Raw genomic sequence first — 22,184 nt, 5'->3', positions numbered from 1 at the left:
TGGTTTACCTTTTTTGGGAGCGATTCCACTAGGCTCCCGCCACGTGGCTAGGGAGGGGTGATGAAACCACCCTCCATCGTGCGTTAAGTTTCACACTTCTTATGTGGTGCGATATTTCATTGTGTCGTCCGATTTCGTTGGTTGATCGAACGGTCAGATTTGCAAGTGCTTTTTGTGGGGCCACGGGTCTTGTCGGGCTAGTCGGGTTAAAGACATGGGTGGTTAGTGAAGCCTTTGATTAGGATTTTGTTTTTTATTTTTCTACCTAAGGTTTGATTTAAGTGATTAATTTGGTTTGTTGTAAAGGGTTGGGGCTTCACTTTGGTAGCATGCCCTTGGTTTTCCTGAGTCCATTCGGAGGTCAGGCTTATTGTACATTCTGTAAATTTATTTTTGGTTTAATGTAATAGAGGGAACTACTCTTGCTTAAGAAAAAAAAAGAATATTCGAGGGTCCTTGCTAAAATCAGTCATTACGATCATAGGAAGTTCAAGGAGGCCATCGAGATTTAGAAACGTATTAGGAATATAAACATGAACAATGACTAGAAAATTAGTTAGAATTAGATATCTACTCTTACTTCAAGATTTGTTTCTTTCTGAGTCTTCATAGGTCTCTTCCTCCTCTCTCTTTTTGGTCTCTACCTCTTCGTTTGTTCCATTCTTTCCTCTTTTATCCCTCCTTGTCTCCCTTATCATTGTTCTATTGATTTTTTTTTGAATTATTTATTTCCATTCTCTCTTTGTTTACTTGTTTTTAAATTTTATTTTACATTATTTTATTTAATAAACCCTTACCCTTCTTGGACTAACAAGTTTATATATATATATATATATATATATATATATATATATATATATATATATATATATATATATACGTGTGTGTGTATGTGGATATACTTATGTATCACATATGTATTATGTATATTATTCTTTTGAGTACCGTATGTATTAGATTTTTAGCACTATTAAAATTGTTATAAATTATACACTTATATTAATATTATTGGAGGTATTATAAGTAATACAAATCTTATAATTATATATATTTAATTATACACTTACATTATTAAGCCTTATTTTATTTATATATATATATATATATATATATATATATATATATATCATGAATTTAAGAGATCGGTTAATGCTACGTTTATGGAATATTTGTACTAAACAGATGCACTCAAATTTCTTATCGACTCAACCTCTTATCAATTTAACCACTGAGCTTAACCCCAAAAGTGAAAAAAATTTGAATTCATAACCTCTAAATAACAAAAATGCTTAAACAACCCCCACACACATCACTTTTTGGTAATTAAAATTAATCATTTATTATATATTATTATAAAATATAATATATAATATGATTTTATTATATACATTTATATATGTATGGAGTATTTGTTTCTTTCCTATGATTTTTATTTAATTTTTCTTTTTCACTTTAATTTTATTTGTATTTTTTTTCCTGTTACTTGATTAGATTTCTCATCATTCTATTATCTTAATGATAAATAACTTTGGCTCAGATAAATTAATGCGATAGATATCAATTATTTTCAAGTCGCTGAAGGTTAAACTCCTTAAACAAAATAACCATGGTTTTAAAAGTTTTAAAATATATAAGAAACTCTTAAACGTATCAACTTAAAATAGATAAAAAAAACTCGGTAAATTTTTTATTCTAAATTAAAATTTAATAATTTTACCTCTAAAATGGTTCATTTGATATTTCTTTTCCTTAATTGAAAATTGACAAAATATATTAAAATTTAATTATCAATTAATAATAAACATAATTATTATTCATAATTATTGGTATACAAAAATTAACTTGTAATTTAATTAAAAATAATTAACACATAATAATATATGAATTCAGGGTTTGTGATCCATATTATGAATGTTGAGATATCTTTAGGTAAAAATCACATAAATAAATTATAAGTCAATCATTTGGAACCATCTAATGTGTGGTTCATTTTCGGAATAAGATGAAGAACCACATCATAACATTAGATTAAATAGATTAAGAAAAATGTTTTCTAGTTGTTAAAATATAATGACTAATTTTGATTAAAAAATTATCAAATAAAAAATTAAATTAATTTTATTATTATTATATTAATCAAAACAAATAAAAAATTAATAAGATCAAACTTAATTATTCTAAATTTTAAATTAATAATTTATATAATAATCAAGTTTATATTGATTTAAAAAATATTTAAATAAATAAGACATCTATACAACAATATATATTTTTAAAATCAGTAATTATCCATACAACAATATAACTAAATTTGTTGTTAATTTTACCTAATTAATTTTAAATATATTTAAATAGTTAGTATGTCCATTCAACAATGAGAATTTTTATTTTAATAATTAAAATTAAAAAAATTAATAATAACACAAATTAATAATAAACAAATTAAGAACAACTCAAAATTGTTTTGAATTAAAAATATATATAAATTCATAATAACATTTTTTTTGAAAAATAATAGAGATCCATAACCAACAAAAATTTAAAAAAAAACAAGATGTTAAAAGATGGCTAAAGTGTACATAGTATGTCTCTTTGGAGACATCCAATAAAATTTGAACGATACAGAGAGAATTAGCATGACCCATGCACAAGAATAACACGCACAAATCGAAAAATAGTCCAAATTTTTTATCCTCTGCAAAAAAATGTACACAGTATATATTGCTAATTTGCTTTTCATCCGGTCTATTAAATATCATTTTCTTCTCATTCAACAAACCAAATAAAAAAACAATAACCAACAATAATTTAGTGTATGGTGTTTAATATTTACTGGCTATAAAATAATTTATACACGTGTACCCCTGGGCTTAGAGAAACAGGCCAGCAACTTCCGAAATGGGCGCCGAATTGAGATCGAAAACCTTCTGTTCGTCCCTCTGCTGAGCGGTCCGTACTCTGCTCGCTGCGGCCTTTGGTGGTCCCGATCACCGACTGTGGGCATCTGGAAGCAGCAGAGTGGGCAGGTGCTGTGCAATTCCAGCCACGTCAGAATACAATGGGAGTGATAGATGTGCTGACATGGCATCTGACGTGCCACCTCTCCCAAGTTAAACTCGTCGTTACAGACAGCACATTCTGAAACGAGATTCTCTCGCGAAACGATGACGGCGGGCATGGCTTCAACGGCCGTTTTAGAAGCCGGAACCGCAAACGCAAAATCTAGGTTCCGCTGGATCGGGAAGTCAGTCCTCGGTCCTATGGAAGGCCCTAAGCTCCCGCCCGCGAAGCGATTCGTAGCAAGTAAAGGCTGCGAGTCCTGAAGCCCTATGGCCCTAGGGCCCTCGCCTTCTGCACTGCTAGCCTCTGGCGGTTCTGGTTCTCCTCTGGTAAAATCATGGGATTCGAACCCAAACAATTGTGTATGAGGAGTATTGAGTTCTACGAATCTACTATCGCAGGCAGAGCATCGAATCTCATCCCCTCCGTCAATTAATACAAATTGGCGACATTGATGGCACCAGTACTCACAGTCAAAATCATGGTCGTAATAAGTAGAAGTCATTGTAGCAGCCATTTCGCCACGAGTTTCAAATAATTTCTGTATGTATCTGTAAGTGCACAAAAAGGAAGGGCGCGGTTATATATCATCGGCCCACAACGGTCAAATGCTTTCCCCGATCCCTAAAATCTTCCTTTTAGGAAAAGCAACAAAATATAGTAAATTTTTTTTCCACAATGCGCCTTTTTTGGTGTTTCCTCTTTAGGAATAAAGAAAAAAAATAAATAATTATAATTAGCGTAATGCCCGGCTTTTTCCTTGCATTACAAGATTTATTTTTAAACATTTTAATTTAAGCAAGTGCATATCTTTATCTTTTCCGAATTTACATTTATAATATGTAGTTTATAAAAATGATTTATATATATTTTAACTATTTATTAATTAATTATATTTATATGTGGGGTTATTTTAAAGTCATTAATTTTAATTTTAGCACATGCATATTTTTATTATTTATAAAATTATTTTATAAAATATAAACCAATTTATATTTTTAATCATTAATTATTTTTTTTGTGCCAGAGGGTTTAAGATTATTGTATAGCTTTTGCTATGTGTTATAAGAATTTTTTTAGACTTTTCAATTTAAGCAAATGTACATTGTTATTTTTTATATATTTAAATCTATAAATTAAAATTAAAATTAATTTTATATATATAAGAAGTAAAATTTTGATTTTCATTAAGAGAGTCAAATTTATGATTACTTTGAAGTTAATAACTATTTAATTTGTATAAGTATATATTTTAATTTTTCGGGGAACTTTGAACTTATTAGGAATGATACACATTTTTAATCACTAACTTAGATCGATTCTAACCTTATATTTATAAGTGTCAAGAGGAATCAAATCTCTTGAGGTGCAAATCTCTTTCAAGGTGCAAATCTTGAGGAACAATTTGCACTTTGAGAGATCTGATTCCTCTCAACATTTTATAGTTTTTGGGTTAAGATGGATCTAAGGCATTTTTAGTTGCGGGAAGTCACAAAATTTGTAATTAACAACATTATGTAATGTATAAGTTTAAGATTAATAGGATCATTTGATATTTACTCACTTCACTGAGTTGATTGAAAATATAGAGTATTATCGAGAATGATCATTATTAATTTAGTTTTTTAAGTTTTTCAAATAGTGAGACAATTTGTAGATGATTAATATTAGGTATATGTATATACCTAAAATTAATTTGATGATGTGAAATTTACTTAGTTCTCTCAATTCCTTGAGATCATAGAGACTATTACTTAGAGATATTATTCAGAAGTTTTGATCATCCCGATTCCAACAATGCTTGAATTGCCTCAATCCGACGTCGTATGAACAAGTTATGGCATTATGAAGTTTTTGCCCAATAGTGAAAAAGTCAACAACAGGGTTGACTGGGCTGCTAAATGGGTAGTCCATATTGTTGACATCAACAACTGACTGTACAGGTATGGTTAACGGTGGACCAATCTAGTTTTGACATGTGGTATCATCATACAAATGTAGGTGGCTCGTTTTGATTGGTGGTTTGGTTTGAGGTGGCCGTTTATGAATGGTTAAATTTTTTATATAAGCATTGAATGGCCTCAGCGGGGTTCGACCCCTAAACCTCCCACAAAATAACTTTGAACTCCGCCATTGTGCCACAACTTTGGTTCTTAACCATATAGGCCACCAATTGTATTTATTATGATATGTTTTCTACATTTTAGGGGAGGCGCATGGCACTTGGCCCCAGCCATCGGTTTTTGTTACCACCATATGACCCATGGAAAACTCCTTAGAGCGCTATGGTGGAGAGGGTAGGGACTAAGCCCCAACCCTTGCTTATAAGTCGACCACATGATTGCAGTGGAAGGGAGTAGGGCAAGGCACTTGGCCCTAGGCCCCAAACTTATCAACGCTCACAAGATTGGAGTGTGAGCTTAGGTTGAGGAGTCGAGCAGATAAACCGTGGTCCATACTTCTCAGTGATAAATGTGACCACTGACAGATAATTGGGTGCCAAAGTCAGTGGGGGTGGGTAGTTGGCCCCAACCCCTGGCTATATCGACATATATGATGACATTTCGATAGAATAGAGGGTTTAGCCAGTGGGGGTGGGCGGTTAGCCCCTACCCTCGGTCACATGGGAACCATGTGACCCTAATTTGGTGCTTAAGGGGTTATGGCACAATTTAATGAAACACAAAATGCGCCTTTTGCAGTAGGAATCACACCGATATTGGGTGAAATTGTCACTCGACAGACTGTCTAAAGGGCGAAATCATCATGCAATTAGCAGGTTTTGCCAATTTGCACGAAAGATAGTAGAGCTTGGCTTGGGAAAGCATATATTTCTCATTTTTTAATGTTTTTGAGCTCAAGAAGAGCTTATATGGAGGTTTTTGAGCTTCCTAGACTCAATGGAAACCACAATTTTCTGATTTGAGCATTATATGATGGAAATTTTGTAGAATCAAATCCTTTAGTGCTAGAGACAGAGAGAGATTTTCAGTAAGTTGAACGCATTTTTTAGCATGGAAAGAGCCAAGTCAAAGGTTTTCGAGCCTTCTAGTTTCATCTGCAACAGTTGTTAGTTCAACATAGTAGCTAGTTTTAGCCTTTTCTCAATGTCCTCATGAGAGAAGCTCTTTTCAACACTTCATTGTGGACTTGTTGTATGTTTTTGTGCTTGGATTTCAAGTGGAGTACAAGGACCTGTTGTGAGAGTGTCCTTTTTATATTGGCCATCATGACTTACTATAGGGAGCCATATTTTTAAGTGAGAATTCTTTATAGGAGAAACAAGCCTACTCTTTTGTCAACAATTTGTGATGTACTCATTTGCTATTGAAATCAATATAGCAAGCCTAGTCATTGGAGCAGGTTCCGGAGACGTAGCCCAAAAGGGATGAACTCCGTTATCAAATTCTGTTTTCTTCTCCTCATGTTTACCATCTTAAGATGCATATGAATTTTTTTCTCTTTTAAGTTCATGTTAAAACTTAACTTGCCATCTTTAAAGAGGTTGTGAAACTTATTTTACCTTTAAATACCCATTTTTTAACTTGGAAAGAGTTAGAGAACAATAAGTTTATAGGAGGAGCTTTGCTCCATTTTTAGATCGGGTGGTATCAAAACAGGTTATGACTAAGTTTCAAGTATGGGCAAGAAATTGAAGCATGAAAGACGCCAAGAGTTAGAGGAGATTGATCTATCTATTCAAATGGAAAATATCAAGCTAAGGAGATTTCTTGAAATTGCAGAGGAGGAGAAAAGGAAAATGTGCTTACAATCGCAACATATAGTGGAGAAACAAACTAGTGAGTGTTCCTTCCTGGAAGAAAAAAATAATTCCTCCAAAATGAAGCCAATTTGTGAGCATGGTTTGTACATAGGATATGGACCCTATGTTGAGAATGATGATTGCAATTTTTTTCAGCATCTGAAATATTCTTCCTATGTGCCAGTTGGTAAAAGTGGTTGGCTAGAGTCGTCATCCACTTCGTCATCTGCATCTAAAACAAAAAATATGGGTGATAGGCCAAAGGAGGTAATTAGTGTTTTTAGTTCTACTCCTTTAGCTAATGTTGATAACACATATTTTGCAGCTTTTGAAAAGTGTTCCAAGGGGATTGTTATGAAGCTTTTAACTCAAATGGGTTAGGATGGAAGAGGCCTCAGAGTTAATGGCCAAGGTATCACTAATCCTATCGAAGTGAAGGAACGACCACAGTATGGAGGATTGGGTTATGACCATGGAGAAATTAGAGGGTGCTCTAAAATTGTTGAGGTAAACAAATCATCAAGTGATGATATGTCACACCATGATGGTAGTGATAATGGAAAATTGTCTCCAAAGAGAGATTAATCTTACAAGGGACATGGAAAGTTCGGTTCTTCTCGTCAAAGTCACAGCCCAAAAGATAGGTATAAGCGTTATTGGGCTTTAAAAAATATTGGTGATTTTGATCATTTATGAGAAATGATTACTTGTAAATTTTGTAATGTAGCTGACCATTGTGTGGCTAATTGTGAGAAACGAACGGTGATGGTAAAAAGAATGGACCAAATCCTTGGCTAAGGCATGAGGAATATCTCCTAATTATGAATACTTCCTTTTCGATGGGCAAGCGTAAGCATTTTTGTACCCATTGTAGCATGAATGGGTACCAGATTGAAAAGTGTTGGAAACTCCATCTGGAACTTCGTCCCAAGAAGGAAAAAGAGGTCATGTGATCCACCACAAGCAAAGAGAAAGGTGGAAAAGTGGAAGCTTATGTAGTTCTTGAAGCAACTTTTGAAGCAGAGGTGGTGCAGAAAGAGAACCCATAAGCTTGGTTAGACAAAGACTAGGTAGAGTATTTTGTACAACTTGCTTTGTTTGTAATATTGTAATTACTTGTTGTAGCCATTTCTTTAGAGTCATTTCCTTATAGCTGTTAGAATGATTTGTCTTCCTATTTAACCTACTGCCATGATCTGATTCTTCATTTTGTATTGATGATGAACCACACTGGTTGGTTCAAAACGCATCGACTAAACATTCCTAATGTGATTTCTACTGAAAGTGTTTTAATTATCCAAAATTGTAATTACTTGTTGTATATCCCCATTTGGGTACTTTGTAAAGTGAAGTCATGTACACTCATTTATCTACGACAAGTGTGTTTTCTTTGGCATGTTGTGCTATTTTTGGCTTGATAATGAGTCCTTTTTTACGGGACTTTTGGGATGAGCATTTGCATTTCATCAAATATGTCTATAATTGTGTCAAGCACTCACCTATATAAGTGTTTTGATGTGAAGCTTGTTTGTGAATTTGATCCTAGGTAAAGATTATGCGAAAGATGACCATGTTAATGTGGACAAAGCTAAGAATGTCTTTAAACAAATGTAGCAAGTGCATCTAAGAGTACCAGTTGCATCTTGAGGACAACGAAGAAAATTACAAAGAAATCCATGTCAAGAATAGTTGCCTATGATTCCTAGGTGGAAAGTCAAGTTTGGTTTCAACAAGGAGAGACTTCAAGGTGAAGTTTGTTTGAGCCAAAGAAATATGGTTTTGGTGAGAATTATTAGACAACATCCATCAAAGTTTTAGTTCATGCATATTTAGAAGAATTGCATTTAGCCACAATTCTTGACAGGAAGATAAGGACTTCATGCAGAGGTAAGGTGGAGTACCTTGATTGGAGCTCAAAGGCACCAATTCAAACATAACAAGGAGGATTGTGATCAGGAAAGTAAATAATCTTTTTCCTCACTTATTTATTGATTGAGGATAGAATTTTGGAGGTCCAAAAGTTCCTAATGAGGAGGTATGATCCAGAGATTAAAAAGAGGCTCAAAAATTAAAGTGCACAAATTCTCCCCAAACTATGGTCAAGTCATAATGTTCATCATCCTAATTCCAATGACACTTGAATCAACTCAATCCGACATTGTATGAAGAAGTTATGGCATTTTGAAGCTTTTAACTAGCAGCTAAAAAGTCAACAACAGGGTTAAATAGGCTACTCACTAGGTAGTCTATACAGTTGACATCATCAGCTAACTATGCAGGTACAGTTGGTTGTGGACTAATATGGTTTTGACTTATGGCATCATCGTACAGGTGAAAGTGGCTCGTTTGGGTTGGTGGTTTGGAACAATAAGAAGCTACCATATGGCCCAATCAGTGGGCACCACAGGGATCTCTATGGTTGGATAAATTTTTTATACAAGGGCCGAATGGCCTCAGCCGTGTTCGACCCCTAAACCTCCCACAACACAACTCCACACTCCACCATTGCACCACAACTTTGGTTCTTAACCATATAGGTTGCTAGTTATATTTATTATGATATGTTTTCAGCTTTATGGAGGAGGTGTAGGCCACTTTGCCCCAACCCCCAAATTTTTTACTACTATATGACCCGTCAAAAGCTTGGCAGAGCACTATGGGAGAGAGGGCTACGACTAAGCCCCATCCATTGGTTATATGGTGACCACAGGACCACGACGAAATGGAGTGGTGCGAGACACTTGGCCATAACCCCCACACTTATTGAGGGTTACATGACTAGAGTGGGAGCTTAGGTGGAGGAGTCGAGTGGATAAGCCCTGGACCTTGGTTCTCGATAACAAATGTGACCACAATGAAAAATTGGGAGCCAAAGACGGTGGCGGTGGGCAGTTGGCCCCGAGAATCGGCCATATCGATACATATGACCACATGCCAACAAAACATAAGGCTTAGCCATCGACGAGAGGCGATCAACCTGAACTCCCGACCATATGGGTGCCACGTGACCATAATTTTGTGCTTAAGGGGTTATTACACAATTTAATGAAGAGAAAAAATGTACCTTTTGTGGTAGGAATCGCCTTGGTCCCGGGCGAAATTGTCACTCGATGGATTGTGTAAAGGGAAATATCATCGCACAGTTAATAGCTTTTGCCAATTCGCAGGAAAAATAACAAAGCTTTTCTCAGAGAAGTATATCTTGCTCAGTTTTTAACCTTTATGAGCTCAAGAAGAGCTTATATGGGGGTTTCTGAGTGTCTTGGAATCAATGGTAGCCAGATTTTTCTTATTTGAGCACTATATGATGTAATTCTTTTAGAATAAAGTCCTTAGTTCTATAGACAAGGAGAATTTTGAAGCAAATTGAAGGCATTTTTGAGCATGAAGAGAGCTTAGTTAGAGGTTTTCTAGCCTTCTAATTTCATCTATAGTAGTTGTTACTTCAGTAAAGTAGCTATTTTTAGCCTTTTCTCAATGTGCTCATGAGAGAAGATCTTTTCAACACTTCATTGTGGACTTATTCTATGTTTTTGCGCTTTGATTTCAGGTGGAGTATAAGGACCTGTACTAAGAGTGTCCTTTTTCTATTGGCCATCATTACTTACTATAGGGAGTCATATTATTGAGTGAGAATTTTTTGTGGGAGAAACAAGCGTATAAGGATCTTTTGTGAGAATGTCCATTTTTTGTTGGCCATCATGACTTATAGTAGGGAGTCATATTTTTTAGGGAGAATTATTTGTAGGAGAATGTTTCTTTATGGGAGAGACAAGCTACTCTTTTGTAAACAATTTGTGATGTACTCATTTGCTATTGAAATCAATATATCAGGTATAGTCATTGGAGCAGGGCCCGAAGATGTAGCCCAAAAGGGGTGAACAACATTATCAAATTCTGGTTTCTTCTCTTCATGTTTATCATCTTAAGCCGCATATGAATTTGTTTCTCTTTTAAGTTCATGTGAAAACTTAAATCACCATCTTTGAAGAGGTTGTGAAACTTATTTTACCTTTAAAGACCCATTTGTTAACTTACAAAGAGTTAGAGAATGATCGGTTCATAGGAGGAGTTTTCCTCCCTTTTTAGATTATCCGTCTTGACGATGAGCCACACTTGTTCGCTCAAACCATCGATCATAAATATTTTGATGTGAGTAATCTCGAAATTCCAGAGAAAAATTACTCTTTTGACAAAATCCTCCACTCTATAATTATTATTTATATTTTCTATTATTAATATTATTTACATAGTATGTATGCATATAATACTCCAACTAGACTAAACCACAACATATGAGAACCTCAGTTTCCTAAATATGTGAGATTTGTTCATATTTTTTTTCTTATTTACCTTCCAAATGACTAAAAAGCAGGCATAAAAGAGACATGTGTTCACATATGTTTCAAATTTGAATATAGTTGCAGAGTGAGATTTAAGTATACCTTTAAAAGAATGTTCATTGAAGTTTCATTATTCCTTCATGTGCATTGTTGTAATGGCTGTCACAATAGATAAAATTATACACTATGATGTTATTACATATTTGACTATTGTAGGATGCTCTCAAGGATACATTGTCTTCTGGGCATTATCCACCAACTAGTTTCATTTTTACACACAAACATATTCCATTAAATTATCATTTTATGTAAATTAATGAATACAAGTATTAAAATTAAAAAAAGATGATCAAATCAATAATATGCAGAAATGATAGTCATCTTCAATTTCATAATGGATAAATATGTTAATAATCATTTACACTTTAAGAAATAGTAAATCTAACTAAATTCTTAACTATCATTCAAATTTTGAATTATGTACATCATTTCTAATCAATAATAAAAATTACAAATTTCTATAGTGCCACTTGAGTCATATATGTCTAGAGTTTATTGTAAAATTGTTAATTACTACTCAACATAATAAATTTATACATTGCAATTTATATTGTTGGATTTTCTTAGGATACTATTATCCTAAAGGGTTTTACTTCACATAGCAATATAAATTTGAATTATAAACTTCCTCTATATTTTATTTTAAAGTTAAACCAAAATGTTAATATATAATTTATTCAACCTTCAACATTAGTGAAGAGTGCCAACATTGCAACAAGAATGTTTTCTTTTTTGCTTCTTCCAACCTTAATCATCAATTCGAGATTTTAAAAAACTTAGGAGATAGTGTGCACTCTATTTGTAAGCCACATTTTCTTGTACCTATTGTGCAACTAATTATGTTAATGATCCTATGTAATGGAAGGTAAACATCACTGTAGATGTTACTCTAATGGCTGAGATGAATGGAAATCACTTATGGCTACTATTAGAAATTTATTAATTGCAAGAGAATAAATAGAAATAGGATTTAATGAAGGATGCGACATTCTGTTGGGATGAGCAATGTTAGCACAGTTTAGCCGTGTTAAAAGAAAACATGGTAACTATGCCAATGTTGATATTTCTCGATTGGAAAAAAGAGTTTCATGTACATGTGGATGCCTCTTTCATTGCATTGGGCGCAGTGCTAACACAGGTCGGTGAAGGAGAAATCGACCATACTATAGCTTTGCAAGTAGGAAGTTATCAAAGGCTGAGAAAAATTATTCAATGACTAAGCACAAAGGGTTGGACACGGTCTATGTGCTACAAAAATTCAGACATTATCTATTAGGAGGGAATTTGAAGATGTATACAAATCATTATGCCTTAAAATACCTGGTCAACAAGCCTGTGTTGGGGGAAAAAAGTTGCACATGATTGTTATTATTTCAGGAGTATGACTTTGAAGTCATTGTGAATCCGGGGAGGTTGAATGTTGGACCTGACCATCTGTCACGAATTGAAATAGGTGAAGAACCCAGTAATTTGGAGGAAGGGTTGCTAGATGCACAACTATTTGCGGTGTGTGTAGCATATGACCATTTTGCAGACATTAGTCGCTTATTAACTATAGGGATGGCACCGGAAGGATATAAAAGTCAGCAGAAGAAGGAATTAGTAGTGTGCGCAGCCGACTTTTTATTCATTACGGGACATTTGTACAAAATGGGTGCAGATGAAATATTGTGGAGGAATGTGCTGGACTTTGAGTGTGATAGAATTCTCACCAAAGCTCATGGGGGAGCTGCGGGATGACATTACGAAGGAAAATCAATTGCACATAACATTTGTGTGTGCAGTTCTATGGTGGCCAACACTGCACAAGGATTCCAAGGCATACTGTAAGGCGTGCAATGCATGTCAAAGAAATAGAAGACCTTCATGAAGGGATGAGTTACCACTACATCCTTAGATATCTTTGTAGGAATTTGAGAAGTGGGTAATTGATTTTATTGGGTCAATTCAGCCCCCTGGAAAGAAAACAAGTGCATGCTACATTATCACTGGGACAGAATACCTAACTAGATGGGCGAAAGGATAGCCCATAAAAGATTGTACAGGGGATATGGAAAAAAAATTCTTGTTTGGATATGCCTTATCAAGGTTTGGATGCCTGAAGGTATTGATGAGTGATAGGGGTATGCACTTTCTAAATGAAATGATTTGCACGTTGACTGATGAATTCCAAGTCTACCAGCAGAATACTACACCATATCACCCGCAAACAAATGAAACTATTGAAGCTTTTAACAAAATTTTGGAGAATGCGCTGATAAAGATCTGTAACATGCAACAGAATGATTGGGATGGATGCGTACTTGCAGTGCTATGGGCTTATCGAACTCTTGTAAGAAGTTGATAGGACAAACGTCGTTCAGGTTAGTCTATGGGGTCAAAGCTGTAATTCCAATGGAATACATTGTGGCTAGTTTTCACATTGCAACTTTAACGGATATGGCAAATCGTGAGGCTCTGGAAGAATGGCTTGTGCAGCTCATGGAGCTTGAAGAAGGCCGATTTTTGGCAGGATTCCATCAACAAGTACAGAGGGAACATGAAAAGCATGGCATGATCACCATATCAAGCTACACACACTCAAGGTAAATGATATTGTATTGTTATATGATAGTAAGTTCACTAAATTTCTAGGTAAATTCTAGATGCATTGGTTAGGGCCATATATTTTCAAGGAAATTACAGATGGTGGTGCAGTTTAGCTCATGAAGTTGAATGGGGAACCCTTCCCGAGAAAGGTAAATGGGATTAGGTTGAAGCTATATACGGGGGATCCTAGGAAATGACTATATGACAACAAGGTAGTCTTAGTGCTCCAGGTAGTTGCAAGGGAGTGCGGGATTATAAACTACACTTCCCGGTGTGGAGAACAAGGAAGCGATCCAACTACGCGAAAAGTGACAAGGATGAAACAAATAAATTTATGCTCAGGAAGTTGTGCCATGGAGGAAGGTACCCCACAGGCCAGTAGGAAAATGATAGTTGGAGTTACTATTCATGATTTGACGGCCAGAAAGCAGTTAAGAAGAGAAATTAAGGAAAAAAATCTTTCAATATCTGTCGCCAAAAAAAAAAATATTATCAGAATTTTGGGGGAACAGTTGGATTTGAATTCTGATCCCCCTATAAATTATGCATGCCAGTCTAGCCAATAACACTTTGCATTCTGAGTGCTAGAGCCTTTTGATGTCTGACGCATATGATCCGAGTGTTATGGGAAGAATTTTTGTCACTTGCGATATGTTCTTCAGCAGACCGAGAATTTTTTATGGAGAGAATGTGTTATAGACATTTTTGTGCCTTACAGCATTGAGCATGAAATGTCCATAATCCAAGGGATCCAAAGTCCCTAAAAGAGTTGTTCCTGCCCCTAAAGGAACAAGGTCAACCAATGACAGCTTCTCCCAGAAGTTCTCCACCAAAAACAACTCAGAAACAATCAATTCAGGATCAATTCAGAAGCTCTTCTAGCTGCCTGCGTTGCAATGCACCCCAGTACACTATCCGGGTGCGTTGCAACGCACCTAAATGCACTACCAGGGTGCGCTGAGCGGGAAATGACAAATGGCAAGCTCATTCAACGAGGTGGAAAGACCCTGGAAGCTTCCAAAATCTTCCTCAATGACACTTGCCTCAATGAATTCGACCAGTGATGAGTAAGAGGCTCTCAGCCTCCAAGTGGAAGCAAGAACTGATAGAGAGAAGCCACAAGTCAAAACATAAGCTGACTCATCCTCTCTGCTTACATCTATATATGGATCCCTCATCCCAGAGATCCAAGAGGCTGGAATTTTGTACTTTGCAGAGAATTGCTATTGGTTTGAGATTGAGATTAGTATATTGGGTGATTTATGCTTTGTTGGAGGAGAGGAAGGGATTCCTTTGCTGGGAGGTAGATGCTGGATCGGGACTCACTTGGTTGTATCTCCTCTTGGACTTTCTTATCATATCAATAAAGCTACGTGAGTTTCTCCTATATGCTTGTATATCAATGATGTTTTGTTATATTTGCATATTTAGTTTATATCTGATCCTAAACTAGTTATGAATGTAAATCTATGTCTTTTGTGTAGTTTTCCTCTCTTGTGATCTTGCAGGAACTTGGTGAAGCTGGACCAGTGAAGGAGCAGGCAGCGGGAAAAAATCAAAAGAGGAGAGTGATTGGATCGACAAGCTAGCGAAAGACACAAGTTAGTTACATCCTTCTTCTCCATTTACATTTCATAAAGAAGAATACTCAGATAGTTTTCCTTGTTTGTTGCTAAGGCACTATCACACCTTAGAGTGGGATAGGGGCATTCCGAATGGATACTTTTCCCAACAACAAATTGGCGACTCCGCTGGGGACAATATCTTGTTAGTTTATTTGTGTTTCTATTGTTGTTCATCTCATAAACTCAAGAGTGCCGAATCGAACTACATTTGCCATTTACAAATGCAAAGTAGAGATCTGCTACTCTAGTCCATTCGTTGGGCCTGTTTATGATCTGAACAACTGATCCACAAGTGCTCTAACAGCCCTTTGTGATAGATCTTAGTCCTCCTTTAAATCATCCCTCTAATTGTACCTAATTGATAGCTTTTATCCGGCCAAAAACCGTAGATTAAACTGCAAATCGTGACCCAGAACCCAGAAACAATTCTCGTTTCTGCTTCAGTGCAGACTCTGTGAAGAGGTTCCTCATTTCAACGCAGGTCCCGAGAAGGCTACCTGCGCTGAAGTTCAGTTTCTCTGTGCTGGGTGTGCACTGATCAGCCTTTGCCTTGTGCAGCTGTGGTTCTCTGCTTCCTTTTGCTCAGTTTTTGTCTTTGTTTTTGCAGCCTGTTATCAGTGTGTGTACCTATCTGAAACCCCTTTTCTTTGCCTCAATTACACCTCAGTTGTATAAAGAAACTGTATTTGTTTTTGTGTATTTGTTACATCATTTTCAGTTTCCCATTACAAAAGTAAACTAGTCATACTGTCGCCCTTAGATCTAGACCTGTCGTAAGTGTCGTTTTGATCTTAAGAGTGAGTTTGTTTGCTGTTCACAGTTGATTACGCTTTTAATTTTGTCTTTTGGTTTGAATTTATGCATTTCTAGTGTCGAAACAAGTATTTACTTCAAAATCATAAAGTGTCGTAATCGTCTTTTTTGATTTCGAAAGAAGCTTGTTTGTGTTTTTTCACTTGAAATCGAATTCAAATTTGTACAACAGCTTTCTTTTTAGGCATCAATATTAAGAAAGTGAAAACAAATACATGCATATGTGCATTTGCATTTTGACAGTTTGTATGTTGATTTAGGAAAAGTGCATTTACAGTGTGCTCTATGCTCTTTGAGAAAATATGGTGTCTTTGTTTTCCCCTTGTAGCTAGGATTTTCATTGTTGAAAAGATATAAAAGCTTGCTTATCATCTTTAGACTGCATTTAGGAATTGTATCATACATCTCATGGTGATCCAAAAAGGCAAACTTCTAAGAAAGATCAACCTAAAATAAATTGAATGAACTTAACAACGCTTTGTAACTTAATGCACAACATAGAGGTCTAGGCTAGAGACGTGTTCCGGCGTCATAAAACCTGGTCACTGGTTGCCTCACTGATGGTTGGGTGATTCCTCCTGAGAGACGATAAGTGCCAGTACGGATTGTACGTACCGTCGAGTATATATTGGGAGACCCCTATAGGCATAAAACCTTTATCCATAGGAAGCTGTGTTGGCCGCCCTACTGATCTATTGTTGTTCATCTCATAAACTCAAGAGTGCCGAATCGAACTGCATTTGCCATTTACAAATGCAAAGTAGAGATCTGCTACTCTAGTCCATTCATTGGGCCTGTTTATGATCTGAACAACTGATCCACAAGTGCTCTAACAGCCCTTTGTGATAGATCTTAGTCCTCCTTTAAATCATCCCTCTAATTGTACCTAATTGATAGCTTTTATCCGGCCTAAAACCGTAGATTAAACTGCAAACCGTGACCCAGAACCCAGAAACAATTCTCGTTTCTGCTTCAGTGCAGACTCTGTGAAGAGGTTCTACATTTCAACGCAGGTCCCGAGAAGGCTACCTGCGCTGAAGTTCAGTTTCTCTGTGCTGGGTGTGCGCTGATTAGCCTTTGCCTTGTGCAGCTGTGGTTCTCTGCTTCCTTTTGCTCAGTTTTTGTCTTTGTTTTTGCAGCCTGTTATCAGTGTGTGTACCTATCTGAAACCCCTTTTCTTTGCCTCAATTACGCCTCAGTTGTATAAAGAAACTGTATTTGTTTTTGTGTATTTGTTACATCATTTTCAGTTTCCCATTACAAAAGTAAACTAGTCATACTGTCGCCCTTAGATCTAGACCTGTCGTAAGTGTCGTTTTGATCTTAAGAGTGAGTTTGTTTGCTGTTCACAGTTGATTACGCTTTTACTTTTGTCTTTTGGTTTGAATTTATGCATTTCTAGTGTCGAAACAAGTATTTACTTCAAAATCATAAAGTGTCGTAATCGTCTTTTTTGATTTCGAAAGAAGCTTGTTTGTGTTTTTTCACTTGAAATCGAATTCAAATTTGTACAACAGCTTTCTTTTTAGGCATCAATATTAAGAAAGTGAAAACAAATACATGCATATGTGCATTTGCATTTTGACAGTTTGTATGTTGATTTAGGAAAAGTGCATTTACAGTGTGCTCTATGCTCTTTGAGAAAATATGGTGTCTTTGTTTTCCCCTTGTAGCTAGGATTTTCATTGTTGAAAAGATATAAAAGCTTGCTTATCATCTTTAGACTACATTTAGGAATTGTATCATACATCTCGTGCTGATCCAAAAAGGCAAACTTCTAAGAAAGATCAACCTAAAATAAATTGAATGAACTTAACAACGCTTTGTAACTTAACGCACAACATAGAGGTCTAGGCTAGAGACGTGTTCCGGCGTCGTAAAACCTGGTCACTGGTTGCCTCACTGATGGTTGGGTGATTCCTCCTGAGAGACGATAAGTGCCAGTACAGATTGTACGTACCGTCGAGTATATATTGGGAGACCCCTATAGGCATAAAACCTTTATCCATAGGAAGTTGTGTCGGCCGCCCTACTGATCGCAATGCACTGATCACAGCATTCGGGAAGATTGACCGCCTGTACCTTAAAAATATTCTGCGGTTTTGCGAAAAGTTTGGCACACCCGCTACCTAGAGCTCAAGAGCAGCCCCTTTCGTTCCTTTTCAGACTCCTTAATGGAAAAGGTCCATCTGAGCACTTGTCACTTCAGGCTCATTAAAAATCGAAGGAGACTAGAGTCATCTTTTGCTTTTTCTCGACTCTTTAAAATTGAAAAAGCAAGTTGTGTCTAAAGCGTTTAAAATTCATTTAATTCGGAAACATTTTTCCCCTTTTTGTATTTTGGTTGATCGAGTAATCCGCAATCGTGGAAGAAAGTCAATTGAAACCCCATCGTTCGCGGAGGCTTACGAGTCAACCGTCTTTATCTCCGGAATCGAAAACAGTACGGACAAAGCGAACTCGTTTAACCGGTTTGAAATCTCCTATTAAAGTTAGAACAAGTGTTCCAACAACATCCGAGATTCCGGTTACTCCTAACATTTCTGGAAACCCTACCTCTACAGAAGAAGTTCAACAGCCACAAAGGGATATTGATACTGATCCTAGTCTGAGAGCAAACACTTGCGTTACTGAACCAGTTCCATCTGCAACCGGTTCAGAGAGTCTTGCTCCTCAAACATCTGTCGCTGTCGATTCAACCCCTTCTTCGGCACCAGAAATATTTTACGGGCCTGACGGTCTTCCCCTTCCACCTGGTTTGATTGCGATAGAGGAGATTGTAGAAGATCCGCAAGCAAGTACTCCAACACATTTTGGAGTCGGGGTCACTCTATTTCCTTCGACATCAGAAGTTAGTCTACCACCAGTGGAAGTTCCTCTAGAATCGCTAGGTAATCTTTTGGATAGACTCAAAATGTCTGAACAACCATCAACATCTAGGACTGTGTTGAATGACACAACGACAATAGAACTCCCTGCCGTCACTCCGACAATGTTTGCCGGCATACCATCTATCCCGACTAGCTCACAACTGCTAGAAGGAGTCCATCTAGGGACTATTTCGACAGTATGGTCCGTTCCTGTTTGTTCCTCCGGAATAATATCCGGAAACTCTTATGTTGAGACTCGACAAATTGATCCATTTGGAGGTCAATTTGGGCAATCCAGTCCCCAACGGTAGACCATCCCCTTGAGTTCCGGGTTACCACCGTATGGGGGGCAGTATGCCCTTTCATTACCCCCTCCGGGAGGATATCCATACAGGAGTTCACAACAGTATTCAGGTTATACTGGAGTTACGTCAAGTGGTTGGGTACCTATACTACCCCAACAACCAAGAGTTGTGTATTCCATGCAACAATGTGTACCTATGTCGAACATCCCGACGACACCAGATATTATAACAGTGTCACAAGTTCAAACGCTGCCTGTTGTATGTCAACCTCAGATTTCTCAGGTTGTAATGCAACAGCCCCTTGACCCTGTGACTCAACCATAATCGCCAACTGGTGGGACGACACAGGTCCAAACGGGTACAATTACCCCACACATTGGTCCAACGGTTAGTATAGCGCAACAGAACATGGCTTCACAACCATGGCTAGTGCAATACCAACAACCACAATTCCAACAAGTATACCAAGGTTCTGAGCAACAGATCTTTGCGAACAGTGGACAGCCGTACATTCAAAACGGTCAAAATCAACCAATTTACAGTGGTCATGTCCACCAACCGTATCAATCATACCAGCATCAACTACACTATGCTGGTATGCAAAGGCCAACTGCTCAGGCAATTCCATCGTACCCTGGGTATGCTTCACCTAACCTGAATCAACAGTTACCATTCGTGGCAACTTTAGAGTTACCCGATTTACACCGGTTAACAAACGATCCAATTGCTTACGCCCCTTGGTGGCCGGCGATTCCTCACAAACTTCCATCAGATATTCCTAAATTTAATGGAAATCCAGGTGAAGACCCATCGAATCACGTGATGACATTTCATCTATGGTGTTCATCAAACACCCTAAATGATGATTCGATAAGGCTTCGCCTTTTTCAGAGGACGTTAACGGGTCCAGCGGCAAAATGGTATATTGAATTGCCTAGAGCTTCGTTCGACAATTTCAGCACCTTAGCCACGACTTTCTTAACCCATTTTCAATTACCGATAAGGTATGAAATGGGAACGGAAATATTAACCAACTTCAAACAGACAACGGCCACTCACATATCTGATCATATACATGAGTGGCGACGTCGTCGTAGGATGGTAAAAACGTACGTTCCCGATCAGCTATTAGCTGAATGGTTTATCAAGTCGTTACTTCCTACCATAACGGAAGATGTGGCGAAGGGGGGAGTCGTAACGGAAGAGCAAGTTATAGCTCGTGCACAATATCTGGACTTGATCTACACTCAGTTCGGCACGCTCTACGACAAAATACCCGATGCCCCTAGACCGGAATCTTCAATTCCTCCTCCTCCTAAATCAAACAATGACTCTCACGCCGGCGATGGCATGATTGGCACGACAAACGCGAAATCGACGAGGGCTATGTCCAAGAAAGCCCGTAAGATTTCAGATCAAAATGCAAAAGACGAAATTCTTGCTTCGGAAGTAAATGCCATATCAGCAGATAAGGGCAAAGAAACCAAACAACCAGGAAGCAAGAAGAAGCAAAGCAAAGGGAAGAAGAAGAAACAAGATGAGTCATCTCCTGGAAAAACTTCTTCAAACCCTCCTGGAAATAGGAAACCCCCCTCAGGGTGTCAGATATGTGACGAGGATCATTGGACCTCACAATGTCCGTACAAAGCTGAGCTTAAAAGATTCTTTAAGAGTTCGAAAACCTCAGCTGTGTTAACTGATCTGTTTCCAAATCCAGGAACAAATTTGGTTGATAGTGGAAATGCTTCCCCGTCGCAAGTGCTAATGTTGTCGATTTCGAAACAACAAAATGATGCTTTGATTTCGACAAGGAACAAAGATTACGGGAATCCGTAGCTGTCGAACGACAAGGATAAAGATCAACCAAGTAGTTTGACAACAACTTCGACAGAAGTTGTACCACCCATCATTCCTGAATTAACAATAAAACCGCCAAAGGGAATAGTACACAAGTTGACGTTTAATCCTCGCGCTAGAGCGGTGCAACATTATAACATAGTGGAAGATTTGGCCCAATCGCCATCCGCTATGTCGACTCTTGAAGTATTACAAAATTTCCCATCCCAAAGGCAGGCTTTGTTATCAGTCTTTGGTGGGGTTTATTCTAAGGATTCCAATCTTGTATCCTTTGACCACAAAGGATACGATCCTCAGTTACCAGCTCAACTAGCTTTCCTTGTTCAAGTGAAAGCCCTCAACAAAACTGTTCATCGAACAATTATTGATGAGGGGGCATCTACATGTATTATGTCGATGAGTTGCTGGAAAACTTTAGGATCTCCAACCTTGTCGCGATCTGTGACAAAATTAAAAGCATTCGACGGAAGGACATATACCCCATATGGTATCCTAAATAACTTGAAAGTTGAACTAGGAGGGAAAACAGTAGAAATAGATGTTGAAGTCATAGATGGGAATCTTGATTACAACATCCTACTAGGAAGACCATGGATATATGCCATGGCAGCTGTTGTATCGACCTATTTCAGAAAGATTGCATTTCCCTTTCAAGGAGAGATTACAATCGTCGATCAACAAAACTTCCTCCCCAATGGTTCTCAAGTTACTGGAAGCATTCCAATGATCCATGGAAGCAATCATTCGCTCCAAAATATCGGAGTAGGCCTCCTAAAAGACCCTATCTTGATGGGTACTTTTTCCCTACCGCTCCGAGTAATCTGGCGGAAGTGGCCACAGTGGAATATGAAACCTTCTATATCTAATGGATCTGGACTCCGAGGACGGTTCTTATCTCG

The 22,184-nt window shown here is 37.2% G+C and overlaps 1 protein-coding gene and 1 non-coding gene across 2 annotated transcripts; one reads left to right on the top strand and one right to left on the bottom strand.

Moving 5' to 3' along the window:
* Window positions 1-2,586: 2,586 nt before the first annotated feature.
* On the top strand, window positions 2,587-2,689 carry LOC149165502 (U6 spliceosomal RNA). The gene has a single exon (XR_016261019.1). It is a non-coding gene; the product is annotated as a U6 spliceosomal RNA (small nuclear RNA).
* Window positions 2,690-2,848: 159 nt separating this feature from the next.
* Window positions 2,849-3,577, bottom strand: LOC149165501 (putative E3 ubiquitin-protein ligase RHC1A). The gene has a single exon (XM_089429831.1). It carries the CDS (start codon window positions 3,575-3,577, stop codon window positions 2,849-2,851), a length of 729 nt encoding a protein of 242 aa, XP_089285957.1.
* Window positions 3,578-22,184: the final 18,607 nt, after the last annotated feature.

The sequence above is a fragment of the Pinus tabuliformis genome, chromosome 5_1, assembly GCF_031772625.1.
Source record: "Pinus tabuliformis cultivar Carrire ecotype Pingquan chromosome 5_1, CPIR1, whole genome shotgun sequence".
NCBI lineage: Eukaryota > Viridiplantae > Streptophyta > Pinopsida > Pinales > Pinaceae > Pinus > Pinus tabuliformis.
The sequence above is the reverse complement of the archived record's forward strand: the minus strand, read 5'-3'. Positions and strand labels throughout refer to the sequence as shown.